Source organism: Eretmochelys imbricata, chromosome 1 (assembly GCF_965152235.1).
Source record: "Eretmochelys imbricata isolate rEreImb1 chromosome 1, rEreImb1.hap1, whole genome shotgun sequence".
Taxonomy (NCBI): domain Eukaryota; kingdom Metazoa; phylum Chordata; order Testudines; family Cheloniidae; genus Eretmochelys; species Eretmochelys imbricata.
The window spans coordinates 275,756,431-275,783,764 of NC_135572.1; the positions used below are offsets into that span (position 1 = coordinate 275,756,431).

Here is a 27,334-nt window from a genome sequence, read left to right on the forward strand (position 1 = left end):
AAATTAATGGAAGGCTATAGCACACGACCCATCTATTTTTATAAACCAATCACAACACATCTATTTAACAATGGTATAGTAAGCAGTCATTGCTCCACTTCACCATCATGTATCAGACAAAATAATTCCATCTCCAGTAGTCATTTGGAATAACTGAAATTAAGTCATTAGAACAGAATGTTATCACAGCATCAAGGTTTTCTGTTTCAAAAAATATATACATCTCTGTTTTGCCTTGGTATTTACATAGCATTTCAAAATCATTGTTCCACAGCAACACTTTATTTCACTGAAATTATTTCTTAAACAAAAATTGCCATTTCATCATTTTTAATGAGCTCCATTGTTTGCAGAATAATTTTAGAGGTTGGAGGTAAAAATCTCCCTTTTCTAATTGTATATTTTATCATTCAGCAAACATGGATAATTTTTTACTTTGTTTCTCAAATGGAGCTTGATTTTTAAGGGAATCTTTTTTGTTTATTTTTACTATGAGACTGATCTCTGCGTAGCTCTAGGAACAGGGTTTGTTATGAATCAACCAATGCAAGATCAGAAAACATTGTTTTTGGCTAGGTCTTACATAAAATCTACTGAATATAATTTTTTTATTTACTGGACTGGAAAGATAGTGTTGGATAGTGGTTGAGTAATAGAGTATAATAACTGGAATAGATCACTAGGGCTGCAGGTTTGTCACTGTGATTTTTCTGTCTGCCTGTGACTTTTCTCCCTGTCTGTGTGACTTTCCCAAAGGCTGGGTCACTGGCCCAATGCATAGCAGAGGGCCAGGGAGCAGTGGGGAGGTAGGAGCTGGAGAGTGAACCTACCTCAGCCCAGTGAGGAGATATGAAGAGGCTGGAAAGTGAGCCTGCTCTGCATTCACCAGGCAGAGCGTTGCTCAGATTTGGCCCCACTATCCCCGCATCATGGCGGGAGGATAGGTGGGTAAAACTTCATTGAGTGGCATTATGACCTAGCATGTGGGGTCACAGCACCTCTGAGGTTTGGCTCACATGCCCCTCCATCATAATGGGGGAGATGTGGGGTGGTCAAACCTGAGCAGTAATGCAACCCTGCGTGCTAGGTCACAGCAGCTGGAGTGGGACACTGGGCCCAACCCCATGGGACAGTAGCTGCAGGAGTCGTTGCTGCAGGGTGAGCATGGGGCACCAGGCAGAGTCCTGCAGGACAGGCACTGCAGGAGCTGCCACTACCCACGGTGAGTGTGAGGCAAGGAGGAAGTTTGTTTTTTTTTAAATAAAAAAAAATCAGGGAGCAGTCACAATAAATGTAATGACCCATGACTTTTACTGAATTTACCATGAGTGCTCCAGGATTTTTGATAAAAAATGCCATGACTAATTTGCAGCCCTAATAAGTGTTTTATAACTGCTTAATTTCAGAATTCCTTTGAAAAACAAATCAAACAGAACCTTACTGACTAATGGTAATATTTCTTTTTTTATTCCAAATTCAGACATTCCAAGGTAAAACTAACCTTTAGAGAAAAAATCTGTCCTAACTCACCATGTGAAAAGAAGCAATGGTAGCTGACCAGAGGGTCAGGAGCCATCCCTCTGGGCATAGGGCAGGTTGGCTCAGATAATCCTGATTCAGCATGCACAGCTGTCTTAAAAAGTAACAGTTTAGCAGTGTGTCCATCCCTCCCACCACACACACTGATTTACTTGCCAACCCCAGTATGCTCACAGGGAGTTAGGTACACAGTAACGCCCCTAACTCAGTTGGCCAATCTCCCTTGGTGATATGAAGTGCTGGCAGGTGAGTTAGCTGGCACTAAAACCATTAGGAGTGTAATTTGCCCTGCTCCTGTAAGGGTGTACTGGGCAGTGGCAGATGTTCCCTCATCTTTAAATCTTGTACTTTTTTGAATGGCAAGGAAGGATTTTGTCTTTACCTTACATGTATTACAAATAAAATGTATTGCAAGCATGAAAAACTAATAAGAAAGCTTTCATGTTTCTTTACTACCAAAAAAACAAGTGATTGAACCTAATACCAAGGTAAACCAGATGATCTGAGTTTACATATTAAATTCACTATAATATTACATGTGATGGATATTGTCCATGGATTATTAAATGCTCTACAGTTGTAAGATATAAAGTAATACCAGACAAAAAATCTTTGTATGAAGCAAGAAGGTCCATAGAAGCAAATTCTGGGATGTTCTGTTGTGTTGCGGCTTTCACTTCGTGGCCTTTAACACTCTTCTTTCCAATTAATAGCTGAGAAGCAAGCATAGCTTCACTGACCTAAAATTAACATTTAATTTAGTCAGAATCAGGTCATTGTTATATTATATATATATATATATACACACACACACACACACACACACAAGAAAACAGACTACAAAAAATTAAGCACCCAACACCAAAGGTGACTGGGGAAATCTTCCATTTCTCTCTGACATAGAGTACATATCTCACTTAAATAGGTCATTACTGTTGACAACTTAATTATTACACAAGTGATTTCAAATCAGACATCCTCACCTGGATGCCACTGATGTCTGCCCACATGTCAAATGTGTATGCATACATATAAGGCACTTAATTCCTAGATTTGCATTGAATCAAAGTAAAAGCAACCTGTGTCAGACATGGCCAGGAGAGATTAAAAGCATTGCTCATACAGCATTCATTTTAAGTATTCCAAATAACATGCCTGGCAGAAGTCCCAATGAATTTTAATTCTTGTCTCTCCTATGTTGTGTTGTCTTCACAGCTGGTAGGAGTGAAATACAGGGTATGTTTACACAGCAAAAAAAGCCCTGAGGCAGCGAGTCTCAGAGCTCATGTCAACTGACTTGGGCTCACGGGATTTGAGCTGTGAGGCTATAGCAATGTAGATGTTTGGGCTCAGGCTGGAGCTTTGAAACCTGGCAACGGGGGAGGGCCTCAGAGCCCAGGCTCTAGTCCGAGCCCGAACACCTACACTGTTATTTTTAGTCCAGCAATGCAATCCTGTCAAGGCTAATTTCCTACTCTGGCACTTCCAGTGCAGAAGGTGGGGCCCTGCAAGGATTCTAAAAATTAATACTGGCCACTCCAGGCTTGTATTGAACTCTCAAGGTTACAGCTTCTCTCTGACCTTGGATGGGTAGATGCTGCCACCACGCAAGTGCAAGAACCCCTTTGAGAACCCAGGAAGGCGCACATGGAAATTCCTTCCTGTGGGGAACCCTCAAGCCCTTTACACACACACACACAAGAGCTGAGAAAGAAAAAAAAAAAAAAGAAATCAGCTATTGCCACCAGCTAGTTAAACAACATGTGCAGAAACCTCTTAAGACACAAAAATCCAATTCTGTTCTTAAAAAAGGTAAATTTTATTAATAAAAAAAAAGAAAGAAAACACATCTGGGAATTTAGGCATTTGCTAGATTAAAAAAAACTACAAGGATTAAGTATCAAGAATAGCTTTCTTGAGGTTCAGTTTAAAGGTTACAAGCAAAACAAAAAGCATCTGGGGTTAGCACAGAGGAATCCACAAGCCATAAAGGAATAAGAGAGATAATCCTAATCACATCTTCCTAGATATTTCCTGATCTACTTACATATCTGGGGTTTCAAATGAGTAGTTTCTAGGTATGATACTGAGGATTTTTCATACCTGGCCCAAGCTTCTTACAGCATAGCTTCTCTGTCCATTCTCTCCAGGAGAACCACCACAGACGGACAAAAGGGGAGTCTTGTTTCAATTTTAAAAAGTTCTAGCCTTCCCATTGGCTCTTTTGGCCAGGTGCCCACTCACTTCCTTTTACCTATGCATAGCAGTGAGACTTTTTAACCCTTTACAGGTAGAGCAATTTGAGAACAGCTACTAAGGGATTTTATAGCTACTGGCTGGCTGGCTGTCCATAAAAGGGAGTGCCCCCCCCTTCATTTATCACAGAGCCCTGGTCAACTGACCCAGGGTCTGAGACTCACTGCCACAGGATTATTATTATTATTTTGCTGTGTAGCCATACCCAAAAATGGGATCAAGCACAAAAAATCTCCCCCAAATATCACACCAACCTGTGTAGCTGCTCTGATTGCAATCCAGGCCTGTGCTCTGTACACTTCAGTTACATGGGAGATTCTCTCGATAGAAGCCAAGTTTTCTTTGGGAGTAGTCTAAAATTTAGCAACAGTTCATAATTAGGTTGGTAGGTTTGCCATGGAAATACATAGTTGGTGGGGAGGAGGTCCTGGAGGAGTCATGGTAATTAAGTTACAGAAATCAGTAACATTTGTGAAAAGTCAGATGTATTTTAAAAACCACCCAAACTATATAAATGGGTCTCCCCTATATTTTTGAAGGCACATCATGATCCTGCGCTTTTACAGAGTTCTACTATACAGCTTTTTCCATTTTTTGTCAGTAAACATTGTCTTGAGTTTTAAGTGACCTTTCTATTACCTCTTTTTTCCTTACCTACTTGACCTGTATTCCCTGATGGTGTAGTGCTTGTGACTGTACCTTGCAGTACACTAGTCTTTTGTGTCTGCAATGTCGCCCCTCATCTCCAGTTGTAAAACAGTATACAAACAATATACTGAGTAACATCAGTCTGAAAAATGTTTGAAGTTCAGTTTATAATGATACTTTGTTTGAGAACCACAAATTCATTAGTACAGAATCTGAAACTAAGCCACAATTTTAGGATTGTTCTTCTGACCTCAGTGTTTTCCTGTTTATTTGAAACCATTTTTACATACAACATTAACATTGCAAAAATACCATAAGTCAAATTAACTAAATTAGAATCCTACCGCTCTACTTTGCGTTAGTATTATTTCTTTGTAATATATATTGTGGTAATGTCCACAACATGCTGAAAGACGACATGGTCCATGCTCTGAAGAGGTTACGATCTAAAAAAAGGAGTACGTACCTTTGTTTTGGATGCCTCTATCTTAACAGTTTGCAAAGCCTCTTCCTTATATGTAGCCAAATGGAAATATAACAGTGCTATCTCCAGGTAGGATTTCCTTATCAGCCTGCAAAAATAAATACACAAATGCACTGATTTTAAGGCCAGAAGGGACTATTACGATTATCCAGACTGAACTTTTGCATAATACAGGCTGTAGAACTCCAGTGATTCCTACATCCAGTCCATAACTCCAGTTTGAGATATAGCAGATCTTTTAGAAAAATATGCAGTCCTGATATAAAGACTTCAAGTAAGAAAGGCATACCATACCAGGCAAGAAAACCTAACAAATGGCATAACTATTTAGGAATATGCAAAATGTATTTTGTGTAATATGCAAACAAGTACTTGGTAAACAAAAAACTGTTTGTCAAACTGATCTGGTTCTATGTACACAATTTGTACACGTTCCTATAAGCACAATCTACTGCTTCAATGTTAGGTCACATATCCACTGCCTCAGTTTTTCCCTCTCATGGATGGTTGATTTGGGGTATAGCTCTCCAGACAAATCTATACAAAGATCCTTCCTCTTCCAGGAATAAACAAAACGTGTCCAGACAAAGAAAACAGCCCCTTCAGCCCTGTACTAGGCTCAGCTGAGGTACGGGGAACGTAATCCCTCTCTCAACTCAAACCTGACCCTGAGACCCTAAACTTTCAAGCAGCGTGTCCTCTTCACTTTGTCTCTGGGCCATTTCCTACATATCCTTATAATCATGGGCCAAGACTCTATGGTTGGAGAGATTCTTTAATATTCTTGCTCCCTGTAGGTCATTTTTCCAGGCTTCCTAATTGGCTCTCTCCGGGTCCTCCTGCCACTCTGGACTCTTCCTATGAGGAACACAGTCTCCTGACTATGTAGTCCTCTTTCCAAGCACAGTCACATGCTGAACTGTTGCCAATTCACAGATATATTGTGCTAAGTTCCAACAGGGACATGATTCTTGTGAAACAAAACAAGAGAGAGACACTAACACACTGCTGTGTAGACTAAGGGAAGCTGCACTAAGGAACAAAAATCAAAGATCATGAGTTCTAGACCCAGCTCTTCAAAACTGTTAATATTTCTGTGCATGTCACAATTCTTATTCTGAGACAACATTTTACATTGTGGGGAATAACTCTCATTCACCAGTTTCACAGATTAGATAACTAAGAGCTTGCACAAGGTCACATCAGGTACAATCCAGAACAGAACCCAGGTCTCTAATACAGAACTATGTCTCATCTACTTCGCCACACATTCTTTCAGAAGGAACATGGCACATTAGATGCTTATGAAACCTACACTAACACAGTATGGTACTGTGTCACCCTCTAGAAGGGAAGCCACATATAAAGGTTTATGCCTCTACTACTGCTTCTGTGCTCAGAGTTCTGATTCTTTGGCTCAAGTGGTAGAGGATCATGTTTTTACATGCAGAGGATCCCAGTTTTGTCCCCACAGAGAACCCAATCAGGGGCATTGCTATATTTGGCTATACTGTATGTAACCATGAGACCACAATCTGCTCCCTGAGTCAGGAATAGAAACTAACAATCTTGATGTCCAGTATCCCAAAGCTGCTCATCCTGGTCCTCACTGCCTGAATCGATTCAGGCCTCTAGGTCCTTCCAGTCTATTGCCAGCTTTTTGCTGGTAACTAATACCAAGGAACACTGTTCTCGTTCCTGTTCCAAGGCACATTTGCCCTTCTCCATCTCCATCTGTCCTTTCGGTTGTTTCTAGCTGCTAACTCTTTTAGCTTGCCAGGCTACAGGCACCTACTCCCCCTGGGATCCCTCATACAGCTGCCCTTTCCCACATATTCAGGCCAAGCTGCTCTTGAAGTCATTGTCTGGAAAGTTCTTTAGGACTCCCAAGTTCTGGATTGGGTTTCCAGGTGCTTAAGGAAGATCCCTTGGGCAATAATAGGATTCAGATCAGGAGCAACGGTGATAGTGCAAGACAATAGTTTTTACTATGCTATGATGTCAGGCAACCTCACTGAGACCTTGGTAGGTGGCCTGAGCTCCCCCTAGATGCTCATAGCCACTCCACGGCTATTGTTACTCTCTCTAACATAATCAAATAGTCTTCAAGGTCATCACTTGGGCCCAATTTGGCCGGTCTGAGTTGGTTCATGCAGCCTCAGTCAGTTCTGACATTGGCACTGGACCCCTCCAGCAGCCATTTCAGGAGAAGCTCCTGGCCATCCCCGTTCTTCCTCTGCTCTTCCCGTTGCTGCTCATATTGATGTTGGTTGACTTCTAACATTCGCTTTCGGGTCACTAGCTCTGCTGTTCTTGCTTGGTGGCCAGCTGCACTGCCTGCTACAGTTGCTGTTTTTCTATGCTTTGGACATGGACTGCAATTCATGTTTTTTAAAATGAAATAAAACCATCAACTTAAATTTAGCACTTTTTGTTCCTGGAGCTGAAACAGAGGGTACATGTTCCAAAACAAAACTGAAAGCTCTAACTTTTATCTAACGTAATATTTATGTGTTGGTTATTTCAGTGTTTATGGAAATGTATATTTAATCCCCTGCAACATTATATAAGAAACTATATCAATATTTCTTTTATCTTGGAATAGACAATCTCTCCACAAAGAGGGAAAGAAGCCTGTCCTTTATAAAAGAAGCATCACAAAAAGTCCCAGAATAAAGCCGAACACTACATAGTGGCACATATCTAAAGTGAGAAAGTATTATGAAAACTTATATTCACAGTTCTTTACCCAAAGTTTTGATCATTTCGCTGGCTCACTTTTATGGCATTCAACAGGGTTTCAGCAGCTTGTGGTGACTTATTGTTACCTGCTTCAATAATCTGGCGCTCTACCTTACCTAAGAAAGAAACACAAAGCAGTTTTGCATGATTTTATTCTTTTCTCTGCAAGACCCAAATTGCTTTTTCCTGCAGGAAACTCAGGTTGCCTTTTTTCTCCTGCTGATAAGCAAGTAATGGGCACATATTCAGTTTTCTTCAATTTGCTTTTAAATGTAATGTATGATATCAGTATGACAAGTTATTCCAAACTGAAGTATTACCCTGTATTGAAATATGTGAAATAGTTACAATAATCAACTTTGGAAACACAGTGACACCTAAATGTCATTAGAATCCAATAATGCATGTCAATATTTCAGATTGTTCTTTCCAATATATATGACTTTGAACCCTACTGCAATTAATTTAACGGGACTCTTATTTAATTCCATAGCATTTTGAAATTTGTCTCAATCCTCTCATTCTCTTTACTGTAGACTGATGCAAAGAAATCATTTAGTGTCTCTGCAATATCCTTATCTTTCTTGATTGTGCCCCTTACTCTCTGATAATCATTTGTTCACCTATCTAGTTTATCTTCAAAAAATAATGGAAGATAGGAGAAATTCAAGAGGACTGCAAAATGGCAAATATAGTGCCAATCTACAAAAAGAATTAAGACAACCTAGGGAATTACAGACCTGTCAACTTAACTTCAGTAACTGGAAAGATAATGGAGCAAACAATTAAAGAGATCAATTTGCAAACACCTAGAAGATAATAAGGTGATAATAATCAGCATGGATCTGCCAAAAACAAAATGTGTCAAGCCAACCTAATAGGTTTCTTTGACAGGCTGACAAGCCTTGCGGATAGACGTGAAGCAGTAGGTATGATATATCTTGACTTTAGTAAGGCTTTTGATACTGTCTTACATAACTTTCTCATACACAAACTAGGGAAAGACAACCGAGATGGAGCTACTATAAGGTGGGTACATAACTACTCTCTAGAAATGGTTTGGCAACGAGTTATCAGTAGCTCACAGTCAAGCTGGAAGGGCATATTGAGTGGGGTTCTCAAAGGGATTGATCCTGGGTCTGGTTCTGTTCAATATCTTCATCAACTATTTAGACAATGGCATAGAGAGTACGCTTATAAAGTTTGCGGATGACACCAAGCAGGGGTTGCAAGTGCTTTGGAGGATAGGATTAAAATTCAAAATGATCTGGGCAAACTGGAGAATGGTCTGAAGTAAATAGGATGAAATTCAACAAGGACAAATGAGAAGTACTCCGATTAGGAAGGAACAATTAATTGCACACATACAAAATGGGAAATGACTGCTTAGGAAGGAGTACTGTGGTAAGAGATCTGGGAGTCATAGTGGATTGCAAGGTAAATATGAGTCAACAGTATAACACTGTTGCAAAAAAAATAGCAACCATCATTCTGGGATGTATTAGCAGGAGTGCTGTAAGCAAGACACCAGAAGTAATTCTTCTGCTTTACTCTGCACTGATAAAGCCTCAACTGAAATATTGTGTCCAGTTCTGGGTGCCACATTTCAAGAAAGATGTAGACAAATTGGAGAAAGGCCAGAGGAGAGCAACAAAAGTGATTAAAGGTCTAGAAAATATGACCAATGAGGAAAGATTGAAAAAACTGGATTTGTTTAGTCTGAAGAAGAAAAAACTGAGGGAGGATATCATAACAGTTTTCAAGTACATAAAAGGTTGTTACAAGGAGGAGGGAGAAAAATTGTTCTTGTCAGGGCTGGATTACCCAGTAGGCAGACTAAGCACATGCTTAGGGCACCAGCAAAGCAGGGGGCACAAAAAAAAAAGTGTTTTTTTAAAAAAGCTTGATATTTGATATTTCAAAAAAAGCATCGAAGTAGTCATCATGGGAAAAATCAGAACTTTGTTAAACTTCCTGACACTCCACTACACACTTTCCCCCTGTTTTTCTGTTCTCTTTTTATTACTTATCCCCACCTAAACCAGGGGGGCGTCCTACTAACGTAGATCGAAATAATGCGAGGAAATCACAGTTGGATCATTGCAGAATGGAAGTTTCTTGGGATTGTTGGAGCTTGTGGCTCAGTTTAACCCATTTTAGCAGGTCATATCTCAAAATATGGGAGTGCTGGCAAAGGTAACCCATCATTACTTATCCAAGACAATATGTGATTAACTCATTGGTCTAATGAGTGACAAAGTTCATTCAGCTATTGTGGATGAAATATGTACTGCTGGATACTTCTGTTTATCTGTCTACTCTACACCTGATCTTTCACATATTGATCAATTGAGTATTGTACTAAGATATCTGTCTCCCACGGATGGAAAACCAGTTGAACGATTTATAACATTCCTCAATTTGAAAAGCCACACTGGTGAAGAAATGGCAAATCAAGTACTGCATTATCTGTGCCAAGTTTGCAAAATGGATTTCTCAAAGTGCAGAGGTCAATCTTATGACAACGCTGCCAACATGTCAGGGTATTATCAAGGAATGCAGAAGAAATTTTTAGAACAGAACAAATATGCCATATTCAGACCATGTGCTGCACACTCTCTCAATCTTGTTGGCCGCAGTGCTGATTGTTGTCTGGTGGCAGTAAGTTGTTTCTCAACAGTCCAGTTACTTTATACATTTTTCTCTGCCTTAGCACACCGATGGGCAGTTCTTAAAACATATTTGGGCAATAATCATGTGTTGAAATCTTTCTAATACTCACTGGGAGGCACATGCAGTGTCAACAAGTGCAATTCTGGAGTCCTACTCAAAGATTATGGGTGCATTAGAAAGTATAACTGAAGACCAATCACAAAAGGGAGAAACTATACGAGAGGCAGAAAACATTGCAAACAAGAAGCAAGAAATAGAGTTTGTATTCATGTTGACCATGTGCAATGAAATTTTACAACACTTTTACCACACAAGTCAAGCTCTCCAAGAAAAAGAATTGGATTTGAAAACGTGCAGACCTCTGTCAATCATTAGCACTTACACACTTTGAGGAATGATTTCGAAAGATTTGAAGACATATCAAAAGATTTCTTGCCTGATACTAACTACAAAGAAGCCCAGTCCCAAAAGTGAATCAGGAAAAAAACAGCAAATGATAGCAGTGCAACAGAAACAGCATTGAATCCTAGAGACAAATTTCGCGTATCTACTTACTACGCTATAATTGATATACTTGACACTCATATGAAGAGGAGAGGTGAAGAGTACAAAGTAGTATCAAGTAGATTTTCTTTTCTGAATGATATGGACTTATCTGATGAACAATATTCACAAGGTTCCCAAAAGCTACTTGACTCATACCCTGTTGACTTGAACATGAATCTCTGTGGAGAAGTATGGCAGTTCCACTGTTATATGCATGCAAAATTTAATGAAATAGGAAAAATGAAATTCAGTCACATTGATCTTCATGACACAATATTGAAAGATGGAATACAATGTGTATTTCCAAATGTAGAGATCGCACTACGTATTTTTCTAACATTGATGATTACTAACTGCTCTGCAGAATGCTCTTTTTCTCAGCTGAAAAGAATAAAAACCCCTCAGAGAACAACAATGTGTCAGGACAGACTTGATTCACTTTCCCTATTGTGTATGGAAACGGACATGCTTCGTCGAGTCAGCTTCGATGAGCTTATCCAGAATTTTGCAATCAGAAAATCTAGAAAAAAGCTATTTTAATTTCAGCCTACATGTAAGTTTTGTGTCATTTCAAAAAATAAAATTTTATTTTATGATATAGTATTGTTTTTATTTTAATTACATATGGGGGGGGCACCATAATCTTTTCAGTGCTTAGGGCTTCTAAAGGTCTTAATCCGGCCCTGGTTCTTGTTAACCTTTGAGGATAGGACAAGAAGCAATGGGCTTAATTTGCAGCAAAGGAAGTTTAGGTTGGACATTAGGGAAAACTTCCTATCAGGGTACTTAAGCACTGGAATAAATTGCCCAGAAAGGTTGTAGAATCTCCATCATTGAAGGTTTTTAAGAACAGGTTAGAGAAACACCTGTCAGAGATTGTCTAGATAATATTTAGTCCTGCCTTAGTGCAGAGGACTGGACTAGAAGACATCTTGAAGTCCCTTCCAGTCCTAATGATTCTATGAAACTCCTCTTGTATTTCTGAAATATGTCATTATATACTGTACTCTTGTTAAATATATTCAAGTATAATTAAATGCAGTAGAGATATTTTTTATTATTGCAGTAGAGAGTCTGTCAATGGGGGAAATGTCAGGAGCATGTATCCATTCTAAGGCATACTGCAGGCATAAGAATAAGTTGGAAAGATAGTCATGTCACACAACCAGGATTTTGCTTACCTTTCTGAAACAGAATTTCTGCTTCCAAATCTAATTCTCTTGTTGTGGATGTTCTGCAAAGGTCCAATGCTGTTTCTAAGTGACTGAGAGTAGGTAACCATTGTAATGGATTCTCTCTTTTAGATGTGCAAGCTACTTCTTGAGCTAATGCATGTGCTGAAAGGAAAACATTTTAAGCAGGCTTTGGTAAATCGTTTATCAAAAAACACAAATACTGTAAAAAGGAAATAACTTCCTGGCAACGACAATTATTTTACAGTACTAAACTCCAAAAATCTAAATGGTACAAATATTTTCAGTGAGGTCCTGTGGAGCTGAGAGATCATTAAGATCTTTCAAAACAAACCATCCTGGAAAAAAAAAAAAAAGGACTTGTGGCACCTTAGAGACTAACAAATTTATTTGAGCATAAGCTTTCATGAGCTACAGCTCACTTCATCCGATGTGCCACAAGTCCTTATCTAAGGTGCCACAAGTCCTTCTTTTCTTTTTGCGGATACAGACTAACACGGATGCTACTCTGAAACCATCTTGCGTGGCTCGGTTCACATGGGCCACAGGAACCAGACCTTGCAGAGGACATTTGGAAGGACTGGCAGTGAATCATTCCCTAGTTGCACTTGAACTTCAGATTCTATACAAAACCAACTTTGCCAGGAATCTCCAAATGTCAAAGCCCCTTTTGCTCCCTTAAGATCTAGAGGCTTCTTTGACATTTTCCATGGAACTCTGCAAAGCTTATCTATTCTCCTAGGCTTTTCCTAAAAGTTTAGGCTGAAGGGTAAACACTGACCAAATGAGGTCATTATTTTGCTGGGTGATTTATATTGTGTGAACTGGAATTATATGGATGGTAAGTCACTGTACTTGGAACTCTTCTCTTTATTTTTGTATATTTTAAACATTTGTACAAGCACCTTTGGGAATACAACTTTAATGAAGAGAAAGAAAAGAACCGGAGCTACTGAGATTACATCATCATTAAAGTTACAAGATCTTGGTTCCAGTTCACACTATAAATACCATACTGTAGAGTCAGATGTGCATATAGTGTCTCACATCACATATGGGCAGCTGAACCATCAAATACCATTTGAAACACTGACATTGCATTTCCCGCTCTCCCCCATGGTTATTGTAGGCGGTCACAGTATTGCCACCCGTACTTCTGCACTGCCTTCAGAACTGGGCCCTCGGCCAGCAACCACCACTCTCCAGCCACCCAACTCTGCAGGCAGCAGCACAGAGGTAAGGGTGGCAATTCCATATCATGCCATTCTTACTTCTGTGCTGCTGCTGCTGGCAGTGCTGTCTTCAGAGCTGGGCTCTCGGCCAGAAGCTGCCCCTCTCTGGCTATCCAGCTCCGAAGACAGCACTGCCATCAGTAGCAGTGCAGAAGTAGGGGTGGCAATAATGCAACCCTCCTATAATAACCTTGCAACTCCCCCACATTTCCCTTTTGAGTCAGGACCCCTTCAGTTACAACACCATAAAATTTCAGATTTAAATATCTGAAATCATGAAATGTATGATTTTTAAAATCCTATGACCGTGAAATTGACCAAAATGGACTGTGAAATTGGTGGGGGCCTAACTATATCATAGCCATCTTTGTGAACCAAAGAGACCACTCTGCCTTGTCCTAAATACTGATATCTGTAATCTACCATGATTCAGATACTACACCAGTGGTGGGCAACCTACGGGCTGTGTGTGGCCCACAGGCCGCAGGTTGCCCACCACTGTACTACACCAAAAGACAATTGGCAGGAGGGAATATGCAGACAAGATTAATATTGTTTGTGTAACTTTAGGTATGAATGTCCTGACTTTTTAAACATTTGGCTTTTTACTGACAGAGGTCCAGTAATGATTTAATTTAATTTAAACATCAAACAGAGTTTAAAGCTTTTTTCTGAGTATATTCAGTACATTTCCAAGTAATGTGCCAAAAAATATCATGCACTGCTAGTTACACTAGACAAATGAAGCAGAATTTATTTGTTCATTAACAGCTCACACACAGCATTAAACATTATAACTTATTTTATTGAGAGAAGGAATATTGGCCCAGATTATCTCCTATTCTTTTTTAAAAAATGTTTAGTTACCATAACAACTGTTCTCTGAGATGACTCCCCATGGGGATCCATACATTAGGGAGTTGGAATATATATGGGCAATTCTCAGAGAATAAATGCTGTGTGTGGCACTCAGCATGGTATTGTTAACTTCTGCTTGGAAAGAATGAAAGTTATTAATTTAAAACTACACATTGCACTTGGCAGTTGTACACATAACACTCAGAAAAGCAAAATAAATGGATATGTGAATGCAAATTATATGGGATATAGTAACATGCATTATACAAAACTATAATAATTATGAAAAATCATATTTTTAAAATGTTTATGGTTGTTGTAATAGTTGTACCTTGTCTGTATAGTTGTTTTGCTATTTGCAATGACTGTTTCCATTTACTGAAGATTTCAGAAGGAAATATTTTCCTTACATTTTTACCATTACTTAATGAAAAATTGATGTAAGTCATACCCCTCTGGTACTATTTCAGTTAATCTGATATTAGTTTTCAACTATTCATCAGACCCATTACTGCAACAATGTACTTGATTTTTCTTACCAATTCTCATTTTGACTTTTGCCAGTACGTTGATAGCTGGCAAGTAATTATTTTTCAAAGGAACCACAGGACTTGTCAATGCAGGGTCTTCTATGCACTGTTCGATTGGTTCTCCAAGGGTAAAAATCTAGTAAAAATGTATTTTATAAAGATAATTATACACAATACAAACCATGTGATCCATATTATATACATCCAGGTTGCAATTCTGCACTTTGAATGTATACAAGGGTCTGCGCTCATAGATCCAAAGACCCACTGACTGACTTCACTATGTCTTATGAAAGCGCACTGAAGAAGGGCTTGATACTCCTGAACTGCTGAATTAACACCAAGTGTCCTCTCCATTGAGAAGAAAGTTCCTCTAAGTTGGGTACTTCAAATTGTATCCCAGATGGGACAGACACAAGGTTAATGAGCTCATGATCAGGTTTACAAGTCTCAGCCTCTGAAACAGGATAAGGGCTCCAGAAGCAAATTCCCTCACACCAGAAAGTCATCAAGAAACAGAACCTCTGATACCTTAGTTCTGGAGATGGAATGCTGCTACTGCCAGACTTGGAGAAAAGATCTTGAAGCCAGTGAGAGACTGTCTCACAGTAATATAAATTCATGTGCCAAAACTACAAGCACTGTTGACATAGGGGGAGTCAATACAATTAGGAACTGCAGTTATGTAGGCTGTAAAACTATTCAGGTTAGCAAGTTCCACAGGTGGAATTCTAAGAGGACAGAGTGGTCCATTTCATTCTTGATCATATAGGTTTGGGGACAACAATTTAATAGTTTAAGCCACTGCATGTCTACACTTAAGGAAGGAGAGAGTTTAATCTGAAAGCTTCTTTTGTGAACCAGTATCAGTAGAGTGGGCAGAAAATGAAGAAGGGCATGTCTACTTCCAAATAACGAAGGAAATAGCATATTGCTATAAACTTATGTTACAGGTGTTATGCCTTTAGATGAATTTTAACTGTATGTAAAATCACTTTATTTACACCATTTCAGTTTATTTTGTGAATATCTATAAATACAAAATATTGCTATTTTATACTTGATTTCTGGTTTGGTTTCAGTCCAGATTTTCAGAGGTGTGGAGCACTCTTTGACTTCAGTGGGAGCTGTGGGTGCTCAACATCCTTGAAAATCAGGCCATTTATTTCAGTACCTACATAGGGATTTAGGTGCCTAAGTGCTTATCCATTTCAAAATGACACAGGATAGTATTCAAAGTACAGATTATCTACATCTGCATCTAACCCTTGTTGAGTCTGTAGGAATTTGGTAAGGTCTAATTTTGTACATTGTATAATCTGAAGGAAATTGGATTATATGCCCCCTTTCTTTCCAATGAGTTGCTAAAATCGTTTCCAGAGTATGTCACAAATGAGACCAGTATGAGGAATTTGCAAATCGCATGAAACTAACATAAATCACCAACATACCCTCACCTGTTTAATGGTAAATTTGTGAGCCAGAATTAACAAATTTAATCGTTCGACTGCAGAAGAGTGATGCTCTGTGTCCTCATCCGTTTGTGTTGTCAATATGTCAGCCAGCAGAAGCATACTTTTCACTAGTGTTAAAGAAGCCATTGGGGAAATAAATGGCTTTTCTTGGAGTAAATTGATTATATCCTATTTAAACACAGATAAAATAAACCAATTTAACCAATGTTATTGTTTGTTTATAAAGACACAAATAGAATGAAAAAGTATGTTTATATTCACATTATCTAAGAGGTATTAACTATTTCAGGATTATTTTGTCCTGGCAGCAGTTTTATTTGGCAAAAACCAAAAAAATTAACTGTTCTTTGTTTTCATTCAAACCTGCAGAAGAAGCTTAATGCCGGTCACTGGGCGCCTTTCTTGCAGGTCAAGTATAACAGCTTGCACCATCACTTCAGCCTGTGTCTCAATGTCACTGAAGGCCTCAGCTTCTATTATTACTTCATTTATTAGACTTGAGCAATCATTCATGTCATTTTCTAAAACAAATAAGGCGATTAAAAATAAAAATTATTTTACAGTACCTTTCTCTTCCAAACTTTAAGGTTGCATCCACTCTGAAAAATGACTATAAAAGTGATATAATGGGCTTCCATGTTTATTGTGTTTCACTGATTTCAATATCAAATGTGTTCAATTTACAAGAAAAAATGGTTTGTTTTCAAATTGTCAACATTGCCAACACACACAAGTTGGGTTCTTTTCTTCTGAGGTATCAGTACAAGTAATGAAGATTCTGCAAGCCTGAGTATATTCTCCAATTACACCTGCTCAACTCCACTATTGTCTTCAAAAATCTTCTGCCAGTTACAACTTTGAAACTCCATTATCCTTTATATGGGCTGCACAGGTGCAATTCAGAGCAGAGTTGGCCTGCAAACCTATGTTAGTAGAGATGATACTCATGCCAGAAAGACCACAGCTTCAGAGCCCTTGTTGAGCTTGTACGACTTGAAGTAGGAAAAACATCAGCTCAATTTACAACTAAAAAAATTCAGTCTGGAATCAATAAGACACAATAAATGTTCCTGTTTTACAGTCACCTTTCAGAGTGGAAGTAGAATTATATATAAATTGTAAATACATAATTTTAACATATATATGTACATGTATACATAATGCAATATAGTTAACACCAATACATCATTGTGTAACTGATGAAATATTAACTAACAATCTTATGTACAAAAAAAATTCCCTAGCAATTTTGTGCAATTAGTGGCATAAAGTATTTTTATACTGTCATGCTCAAATGCCTGGAAATAAAAGAAACTGGAACAGAACATTTCCATTTATGGGAGCTATATAAAGTCAGCACAGCAGAGGCTTATTTGAGGTTTGTTCAAAATAGAGATATGTAGCAGCAATAAATTTTAAAAATTAAGTGTGCCTATTTAACTTAATTGCTTTAAAGCACATCGATTTTTTTATTACATACTTGATTTTTCAGAAGGTAATGAGCATTAAATGAGCCTTCTTTGATTTAATGGCTTATACTTTATAAACTAGAGGGAAAGACCAAATTCAGAAACAGAATATTTTCCTGGCTGTATTGGCTGAATTCAGTATAAACAGTTGTTTACTGATAGTGCTAACATTAATATTTTATTATTTGTACTGTAGTAGAGATTTGGATCAGAGGACCATTATGCTGGGCACTATACAAACACCCAAGAACATATGGTCCCTGTCTAACGAGCTTACAATCTAAAATACTGAAGCAAAGACAGTAGTACCTTTCATGTCACAAATGCCACGGATCTGCGCTGTTAGTGCAGTCACTAATGCCATGCGACATCTCAGCCACAGACGTATGTTCATATGTTCTTGTGCTATTACATTGCAAGGCAGCGGAGTACTGTCTACATAAGAATCCTGGTCATATTTCCAAAGTCAATAAAAAAAAATTATTCTGTGAATAAACTACTTTAACACAAACAATGCAGAACTGTTTGTGTTAAGTTTCTGTATTTGTTAGTATAATATAAATCAAAATAATACAAATATTTTAAAAATAGCATAGTTATAATTAAAAGTTTATTCAGTTTGGCTCAATCATTTTTATTACAGATGTCAATTTTTGATTTATTAAGTTAAAACCCGATGAAATAATGAAATCTACAATGAAAATTAAACTGTGGTAATGTGAGAACAAATAAATATGTAATATGTGTAGAATATGTGCCGGTGATGAGCACGTGATAAATTCAAGGACCAGGTGATAAAGAGCATTTGTTATACACTTTTGATCACCTCATCTGCAGTCTGCCCACTAATCCACTGAGACTAATTCTAACATTTCAGATGTCTAAGGCACCTCAAGCAGCTGTCTTCCAAAACAAAACCTACCACAGAGTTCTGGCTCCCAAGCCAATCTTGTATACCACCTCCAATCCATTACAAATAGCTTTTCTGAGACTGTGTTCTGCAGCCCAGATGTCAATAGCTTGTGCCATCAGAACACAAGAGATGAGCATGGCCAGAGCTTGTTGTTTAGCCAGTATCACAATTATATACTTCAACTCACATTCTGCTTTTAGTGACACCCATTCAACATAAATGGCTTGCGTGTTTGCAAAGATTGATGAAAATTAGATATAAGGCTGGATTTTGACCTTCAAAATCAGTTTCCTTTAACAATATTTTATGTTGAGAGCCTTAACAATTACTGCAGTCCATCTTACATTTTAATTGTCACTGCTGGAGCTACAATATGTGGGACTGTCAAGATAATAAAAGACCTCAGTCAAAATTTTGTCAATCCTTAGACAAGTATTGAGAATTAGGAGATTTGATCAGACACTCTTCTAATTTTAGATCTCAGTGGTGATGTGTACTTCTCTCTCAGGCTCTTCCACTGAAATGCTCTCACTCAATACATTTGCTTATACAATTTACGTATAGTAAAGTCAATCACGTATTTATTATATAGCATCTAAAAGTGTCTGAAGAGGTTTGAAGTTCAAATCTATATTTTACAGTATAAAAGAAAATCCTGGATTTGTATACTGTAGCACAACTACTGGGAGGAGGTTAGGTCAATACAACAAGGTATTTCTCTGGTGGTCTTTTTTCTTGTTTTGTTTTGCTTTGCTTTTTTTTTTTTATGGGGTTTATAGGCAGAGGAAATGTTGATGCTAAAATATGCAACATGAAAAAGCATCCTAATTGCATTTACAATACTCCCACAGCATATTAACTACCTATGATGGCAAATAAAAGTCAATGTTTAACAACAGTAACCATACAGAGTTATCAGATATATCAGACCTCTCCTATACTAAGACTAAAAGTAAATTTAATACTTCAGATACCACTGCTTAATAGCTGTAGATAAATGCATGAATGGTGATCACCGCACCAGCATTTCTAAAAGAGGTTCAGCAGTGTGCTCAATTTGACATTTTGATGCAAGACTTTACATAGCAAGCAAACAATAATTTACAAAGTAAATCTGTATCAATACATACTCGATGCTCTGTTTGCTGTATATTTAGCTGAATATGTGGAACATTCTTCCTGAAAATGATTGCATCCTGAAGAAGTCGAATTGCAGAGAAAGCCAAAGCAGCACTGATAGGGAACATATTGTTAAAAAACAAAAGTATGTATCATTTTATGCTTTTATGTAATCATTCTGATGTCTAGACCATTTCTGATTGTGAATCAGCAGTTATAGACTAGATTTTTCTTAATTAATACAAAAAATGTATCTATAGCATATACTGAATTTACAAAAACAATGAGGAGTCCGGTGGCACCTTAAAGACTAACAGATTTATTTGGGCATAAGCTTTCATTGGTAAAAAAACCACTTCTATGCAGAGTTATTTCCTGTGGCCACCAAGCTCCCCTCACCCACTGCCCCCTCTCCCCCAGCGCGCTGCGTCCTGGCTCCTCTGCCTACCTCCAGGTGCTTCCTGCCGCCAAACAGCTGTTTGGCAGCACTTAGCGCTTTCCAGGAAGGAGCGGGGAGGAGACAGAGAAGAGGCAGGGTAGGGGCAGGGATTTGGGGAAGGGGTTGGAATGGGAGCAGGGAAGGGGTGGGAAGAGGCGGGGCAGAGTCGGGGCCTCATGGAAGGGGTGGAGTGGGGGCGGGGCCAAGGGCTTTTGTATCTTTGTATGAAAAGGTGTCGGTAATACAGCCCTTCAGCCAATGTACTAGTCCTCATGTGGCCCTCATGGTGATTTGAGTTTGAGATCCCTGGCTTAAAGTCAGACAAGCCTGTTAATAGAGGCTGTACCACTTTCTGCATGCTAGGAAAGGAGAGGACACACCCTTCTTCCTTGGTATCCCTTTGTAATTATACCTCAGGCTTTTGCCAAGTCCCTGTAGAGAGGCTTCTCTCTTCCCAAGATTGAACCAAGAGACTTCCTTTACATAGTCTCCAGTGAGCAGTCACATGGTATTTGGAAGTTAACCCCTCACCATCATTCAACGTTGCTAGAGACTGACTTTCAGTAACCTTTAATATAAAAGGGCTGTAACAGGCACACTGAGAAGCACATACATGCAACCCAAGGCCCAGTGCTCTATGAACCACAGTACTGTGAACATCAAGTGTTCAAAAATCATCAGTCAGCGCTCCCCCCCCCCGACATCATGAGATTGGCTTGAAAATAATAAATGATGGGCTTTTTTTCTTTGCCTTCTGGTTTCTGAGCCTGTAGACTGCACTTGGGTCACATTTTCAAGATTTTCTTTGCAACCACAAGGGCAATAAACTTCATTTTTAAAAAACCTAAAAGATAAGATTCTTGTGCAACCTAGTTCTAGCAGTTAGGGCATTAGGAAAAAATATGAGTGTTGGCAACACTCTAATTAAACAGTGCTTCTTTGAAAAAGAGAGGACTTACCAGCTACACTGATATTTTATGACTGAAAAGGAATCTCCAACAATTGCAGATATAGATGGAAATCCCACATTTTGTCAAAAGAATGAAGGTATTTTCAAGACAGGAAAATGTTTGGGAAACTGATCTAGTGGGAAAATCTTTTCTAGCAAATGCTCTTGAGCCAAACATAGGCCCACCCTCCAGAGAATGTGCTCCTTGTAACAGCTGTCCCCAACTTTCTACTGAATCAGAGCTACAAGCAACAATGTCACACGTGTAGTTACACCATATGAGTTATATGTATTTTTCCAACCTTCCCATCTTTCACCACACTTCTGAAATGTTATTGCTTTTCTGTGATATTGAACAATGCAAAGTATTTCCAAGCTACCATAACTCAAAAGGCAAAAGCTCCAACTTCTCGTTGGAAGGTATAAAACTATTCCACAAATTAATTGTTCAAAAATGATAAGCCAGGTTAATTTACACTGCGGCCTCTTTGCACAGCTCTGGCAATGTAAAGCTGCCTTAAAGTGAGAGTAAATATAATTTAAGGCCTCTAAATACTGTAAATGGGAATCAGACTGTGAAATTTGAAAAATGCTAGATTGAACGTTCTAGAAGACACAGTCCTTTATTTATGCAGAAAACAGACAAAGGACGAATAGCAGTATTCTAAGATTACTCACATACTCCTACCAATATGTGTCAACTGCACACTGGACTGACTTAATCGATTCAGTACACAAAGAGCCTCAAACAGTAATGAAAACTAAGAAAGCGGTTTTGTAGTACTTGTGGCACCTTAGAGACAAACAACAAAAGCTTATGCTCAAATAAATTTGTTAGTCTCTAAGGTGCCACAAATCCTCCTTTTCTTTTTGCGAATACAGACTAACACGGCTGCTACTCTGAAACCTGTTTTAGTAGTGCTTAGTCTTCCCACTCTTCCCAACTGAATCCTTAAAGACTGATTTGCCACCACTTTATTCCAGTTTTACATAATGGTGAAGAACTACCTACGTCCTGCACCTTGGGAGTAGTCCCATTGAGTTCAATGGGATTACTCTTGTGTATAAAGGTACTCAAGGCTATCAGTGTTTTTCAGGATAGGGACTGTAATGTGGAAGACACCCAGTGATGGGGCTGGTATGGTACTGGAGGCGAGTTCTGCCTAGACCAGACATTCCAGTCCTTTCACTTGTTATGAGAATGGAAATGGTTCCTGAAGGAGGCCCTGGACTCCCTGAAGTGGAAAAAGAAGGAACTCACTCCAGAATCCGAGGTGGCGGCAGAGAACTGTGAAGCCAGGGTGGTGCAGTACCGGGCAGCATAACCACAAATCAGGTTTGTGATCTATGATGCAACTATGGTACTGGCATACCATATTGAGGGTTTCCTAATCTGAGGTGGCACAGTTACTTACGGTAGTCTCTGAGCCAACACTAAGGAGATTCAAGAAAGTAGTACAGGACTCGAGGTCACAAGGACCAAAACAGATCCAAATGTTGGCGGCAACATATGCATCACTTGTGTGATGGTTCCACATGGCACTGTTGGTCTGGATGGTTGGCAAGGGCGGTACCAAAAAGCTCAGCAGACCTTATGCAGCTTTGTAGGCCTCCAGAGTGGTCAGTACCAAAAGGGGCCTTTGCCCTCACATCCCCACGCTCAGCAATGATGGCTCCACCATCTGCACTGATGAAGTAACTGATCTCAGTGGCCCCAGAATGGGTACTAGAGTCAATGGCTTTGCTCATGAGATCCACTAAACTGCAGTACTGGGGAGCGGTCGGCCAGAGGGCACACCGTACTTTCAATACAAGACTGGCTAACTTCTGCAGCCAAAAAGTCCCGTACAGAGGAGTTTGATGAAGTCAAAGCTGTCCTCTTCTTAGGCTTCAGCAGCTGAGGGTGCTCCAAGTGCTTGTACCTCTTTGAAGACTGTCCTGGTTAGTGGAATTGTCACAAGGTTCATTTACCACTGCTGGCCACTGTGGGGAATAGCTCTGCCAGTCTGCACCCTCCCTCCAGTGGTGTCTTCTCCCATCTTGTCTCATTCTGCTGCCTTGCTCATTCCCAGATCTGCAGCTTCCTCTTCATGGCTTGGCCCTCCAGCCAGATCATTAAAGTCTTCCCCTCTGGAGAATTCAAAGTCCTTCCAGAGCCTGTTGTCTAGCTGGTGTCTCCACTGCGCTGTGCCACTACCCAACGGCTGGTAAGGGAACCCAGACTCACCCTCTACACAGGGTTTCAGCCCAGGGACGCTATAACATGCAGCCAAAGGCTATATTTCCTTAGTCCTTGCTGCAGTTTCATGGGCTTCTTCCTACCTTACTAGCTACTCCCCTCCCTGGGTTTGCTACCCTCCAACTCCCTCTACTCAGGGAGTGACTGTAGCCTACTTCCTTGCAACCCTTTACACCCTTGCAATAGCCAGCTACTTGGTTATATACTGGCCCCACCTGTTCCTAATTAGTGGCCTGCTCCCTGGCTCCTCCTCCAGGTGCACCTGGGGGATTTAAATGGCCTGCCTGGCCACCTTAACCCCTTCCAACCCAGTGTGGGACAGATGCCCTGTCATAGGAATCTCCTCCTGTGTCTGTCTACAGGTAAGGCCAGGGGAGCACTTCTGAAAGGAGTGGTCAAGGAACTCCCTCAATCTGACTGATCTGGTTCTGATGCTGGGCAAAGGGCAGCCTCCATGGGGATGTATCTGAAATACTCTTATTTTTGTTTCCTTGTTCTAGTCTTGAAACCCTGGCAGTCTGGATTCCCGTCCCTGACGTGGCTCTTACCCAAATACTTCAAACAGCAGGAGTCAGGGTCACTCATAGATTCACAGGCATTGGTTTGTGACCCCTGGAGCAGGGCTTGAAGCCAAGGGCCCTTGGCATAAGCTTCCCAAAGCCCAGATCCACTAACTATTGACATTAAGGATATAAAAGGAAAACAAAAACAAAAGGAAAAAGAGGTCCAAGGAAACAAAATGAGTATCACTAACTACAACTAGGCTAACTACTAATTATCAAAAACTAGAAATAGGAACAAGTACACTCTAAGAACAGACAGTAAGAAGGAACTGAAGGATGGGCAGGGCAGTTCTGCCTTTTATACCCACAACTCAGAGCAGGAGGCAGAGGTGTGGCACCCCTCTATTGCTTGGGAAAACTCTCTGGCATTGGTGTGCAAGGCACACACACATCTAGTGTAATGGACATATGCAAACATTTTAAGATTAAGTACTGTACTTCCTTCCTGACCACTTTGGATCACTGAACCACCCATCTATAAGGCCGACTGAACATTTACCCCGCATTGGAGAGCCCCAAAAGATAATCAGCAAATGCTTGACACACACTGGTACCCCTAACACCGTAAAAAGAGGTTCCAGTCTGAAGCAAATTGTAAGCCAAGAGAGAAACAATACGTAGTTGGATACTGACAAGAGAGTTTCATAAAACTGACATAGCAATCAAAAGGGTAGAGCAGTCATTGCATACTGGTCAGTTATTTCTCTTGGGGAAATTTACAGCAGCATTAATCTGCTTGACAGGAACAGTGAACCACAAGGATTACATGAGGAGAAATGTCCACAGGCAGTCTACAAGTTCTCATTTCCGCATCTACACTAAATACCTTATTAACTCTGATACAAAAGCACCAGTCCTGCTGCCTGGACTTCAGGGAAAAACTTCTGTCTTCTTTTAAATAATCTAAAGAAAATGCAGCTGAAAGATTATATAGTTGTGTTATCTCAATGTCTTCAGTTAATTTGTGAACGTTTGTACAGCATTTTGAAGATGGAGAATGGTAGATAAGTCCAATGTATAATTAGTATTAGTCCATGTATTTAAGAGAAAATCTTCTCTTTGGTAGGCTGTGAGTCAAGGCTACATGATGATTCAGCTGGATGACAGACAATTTATTAGAACACCAGAAAGGGGAATTGCAGTTCAGCATGATAATAGTGGGAGAATGGAACGGTAAACTAAAACACGAGTGATTAGCCCATAAAGGGGTGACAAGCTAAGCTTAAATCTCTAGTTAACAGCCCACTGCAATGCAAATACTGTTTACATCAAATAAAAGACCTAGCTAAAGGGAAGAGGTAGACATTATCAAAAACAAAAACTACTGTAATAAAATCATCATTCTTATAAAAATAGATTAATCTATTTTATTTTATACTAAGCAGGTAATAAGCAGGAAAATTTTCCCAAATTAAACATTAATGTGATACGAAGATGATTATACAGAAACTTCTATGAATAATTTGTATCTCTATTGTGCTTGATATTTCTAAAGTACAGGAAAACCTCAATTTTATGAAGGTCTCAAAGGTCACCAGAAATTTTCACAAAATTTGAGGTTTAGAAATTATGGGGAAATCTGAAAGTCATGAAAATACAACAGTATTCTACACAATACTATTAATTCAATTTAAAAATGCAAATATACTTCAGTGCAATTAATATCCAATTCATTTAAATATATTAAAGCTATATTAATACAATTAGAACAGCTCTAAAATCTAGTATTACAATTCAGATCTAACATCAATGAGTAAATCTGACGAATGTTCTCTTAGGCCAGGGACACAAAGGCATTTTAAAATAAACCAATTTCATAAATTCAGAAAAAAAGATTTTGCACAAAAAGATGTTCTCTCTATACTAAAATTATACCAAAAATAGGAAGGCATCTGCTAAAATTTCCAGACTCTTATTTTCAGTAAAAACCCTGGGTGTATTTTTTTTATTCTGCAAAATATTATATCACAAACACTCTATCTGGAGCAACTGATATGTCAAATATTGATGTTTTTTTTAAATGAAATAGACAATAGAATCCTAATGCAATTTGCCATGCACACAAATGACCACACGACATCTTAAGTAGGGGTGGATATTGTCTGGCTTGCTGGGGGAAGGAGTATAGCACTTTATGGGTGCGGGATGAGAGAGAAGCTCAGTAGATGCTGCAAAAGTGAGTGAGTCAGCTTGGCAACGCTGACATGTCCCCCAGGAACTAGAAGGGCTTGGGAATTGATAAAGGGCAAGCCTGGAGGGAGAAGCCTGTTTTCCTCAGACCAGGCTCAGCAGCACCCACCTCCTTCCCGTTGGAGGTGGCAAAATGCCAAATTTGGTCAGGACCTGCTGTGGGCTTTGTGCTAATTGCTCCTTTCTAGGGAGTCTGGGAAGGATGTTTTCCCTTACCACAAGATTGGCCAAGGTAGAAAGTGGGGGGGCTTCGCCTTCCCCACAGCAGGCTCAGGGAGAGCTTTGTTATGGTGAATAGGGAAGGAGTTAGGCTATGCTGTCACAACTCATTATATAAGTGTGGGATGGGTGTCCAGTGCAGGTACTCCATAGGGAAGTGACATAGTGACCAGATAAATGGCTTGGTAAAGGACCTTAAAAGGAGATGTTTGTTAAAGGAGTGGAACAGGGGAGGTTCAGGGCTCCTATGACTGGCACGACAGGGAGCCAACCCCCCTTCCTTATAGCCCACCTTTCCCTTCATTCGGGGGCGGGAGTGGCAAGGTCCCAGCAATGAGTTGGCTGGGGGGCCTGGATGGAAAAAAAGCAGGGAGGCTTGCAGAAGCCCTCAGGTAGATATTGAAATGATCATGGAGTTACCTGCACTGGACACTTTTATCTGCCGGGTAGTCCCAGACATCTAGTAATAAAGTTGCAGCCTGATTAAAATAATATCAAGTGTCTCCTGTCCTTCTTTTGGTATAGACGGGCAATTATTGTTGTTATTTCCGGTAGCTTTTAACGTTTGAAATTTATGAGTATCTTTGAAAGCAAAGAGGATAGTTGTGTTTTTTTGGGGTGGGGGGGAGTTAATCTTACATTCAGCAAGCTGCAATGTATTCTGGTCATTTACCTGAAAGCAGTTTGATGTCTCTGCTGAGAAATAACTGCAAGCTGAAGCTTGGCCTCAATAACAGTCTCTAATTCTACAGCAGAACAGTGAGAAATCTTCCTGTCATATTCATTCTGTATGTTGGCTACAAGAGAGTTAAGCCTTTCTTCAGCTTCTGTCAATAAAATCCCCTATGAGAAGAACATCACAACATCATGTAATTTCAAGAAATAATACAAATAATAGAAAGACGTTTAAAAAGTTCCCTGTTATTGTCCAGGACTTTCCATACTTGGAAATAGGCCAACATGAATACAAGGCACTATTTCTGTAGGCAAGATTATTTTTTTGATCTGGTTATAAACTCAAAGAACAGGAAGTAGCACTGCATACTTAACTGGCAATA

At 39.5% G+C, this 27,334-nt stretch overlaps 1 protein-coding gene across 1 annotated transcript in view; it reads right to left on the bottom strand.

Annotated features, from left to right (window-relative positions):
* Positions 1 to 27,334, bottom strand: part of CFAP54 (cilia and flagella associated protein 54) — a 192,905-nt gene that overhangs the window by 24,856 nt on the left and 140,715 nt on the right. The window contains exons 53-63 of the mRNA XM_077807684.1: positions 26,950 to 27,119; positions 19,689 to 19,791; positions 17,955 to 18,093; positions 16,540 to 16,697; positions 16,159 to 16,344; positions 14,711 to 14,837; positions 12,070 to 12,225; positions 7,677 to 7,785; positions 4,910 to 5,015; positions 4,050 to 4,148; positions 2,138 to 2,279 (exon numbers count right to left, since the gene is read on the bottom strand). Of these exons, the coding sequence (XP_077663810.1) occupies positions 2,138 to 2,279; positions 4,050 to 4,148; positions 4,910 to 5,015; positions 7,677 to 7,785; positions 12,070 to 12,225; positions 14,711 to 14,837; positions 16,159 to 16,344; positions 16,540 to 16,697; positions 17,955 to 18,093; positions 19,689 to 19,791; positions 26,950 to 27,119 (1,495 nt within the window). The remainder of the gene's footprint in view (positions 1 to 2,137; positions 2,280 to 4,049; positions 4,149 to 4,909; positions 5,016 to 7,676; positions 7,786 to 12,069; positions 12,226 to 14,710; positions 14,838 to 16,158; positions 16,345 to 16,539; positions 16,698 to 17,954; positions 18,094 to 19,688; positions 19,792 to 26,949; positions 27,120 to 27,334) is intronic.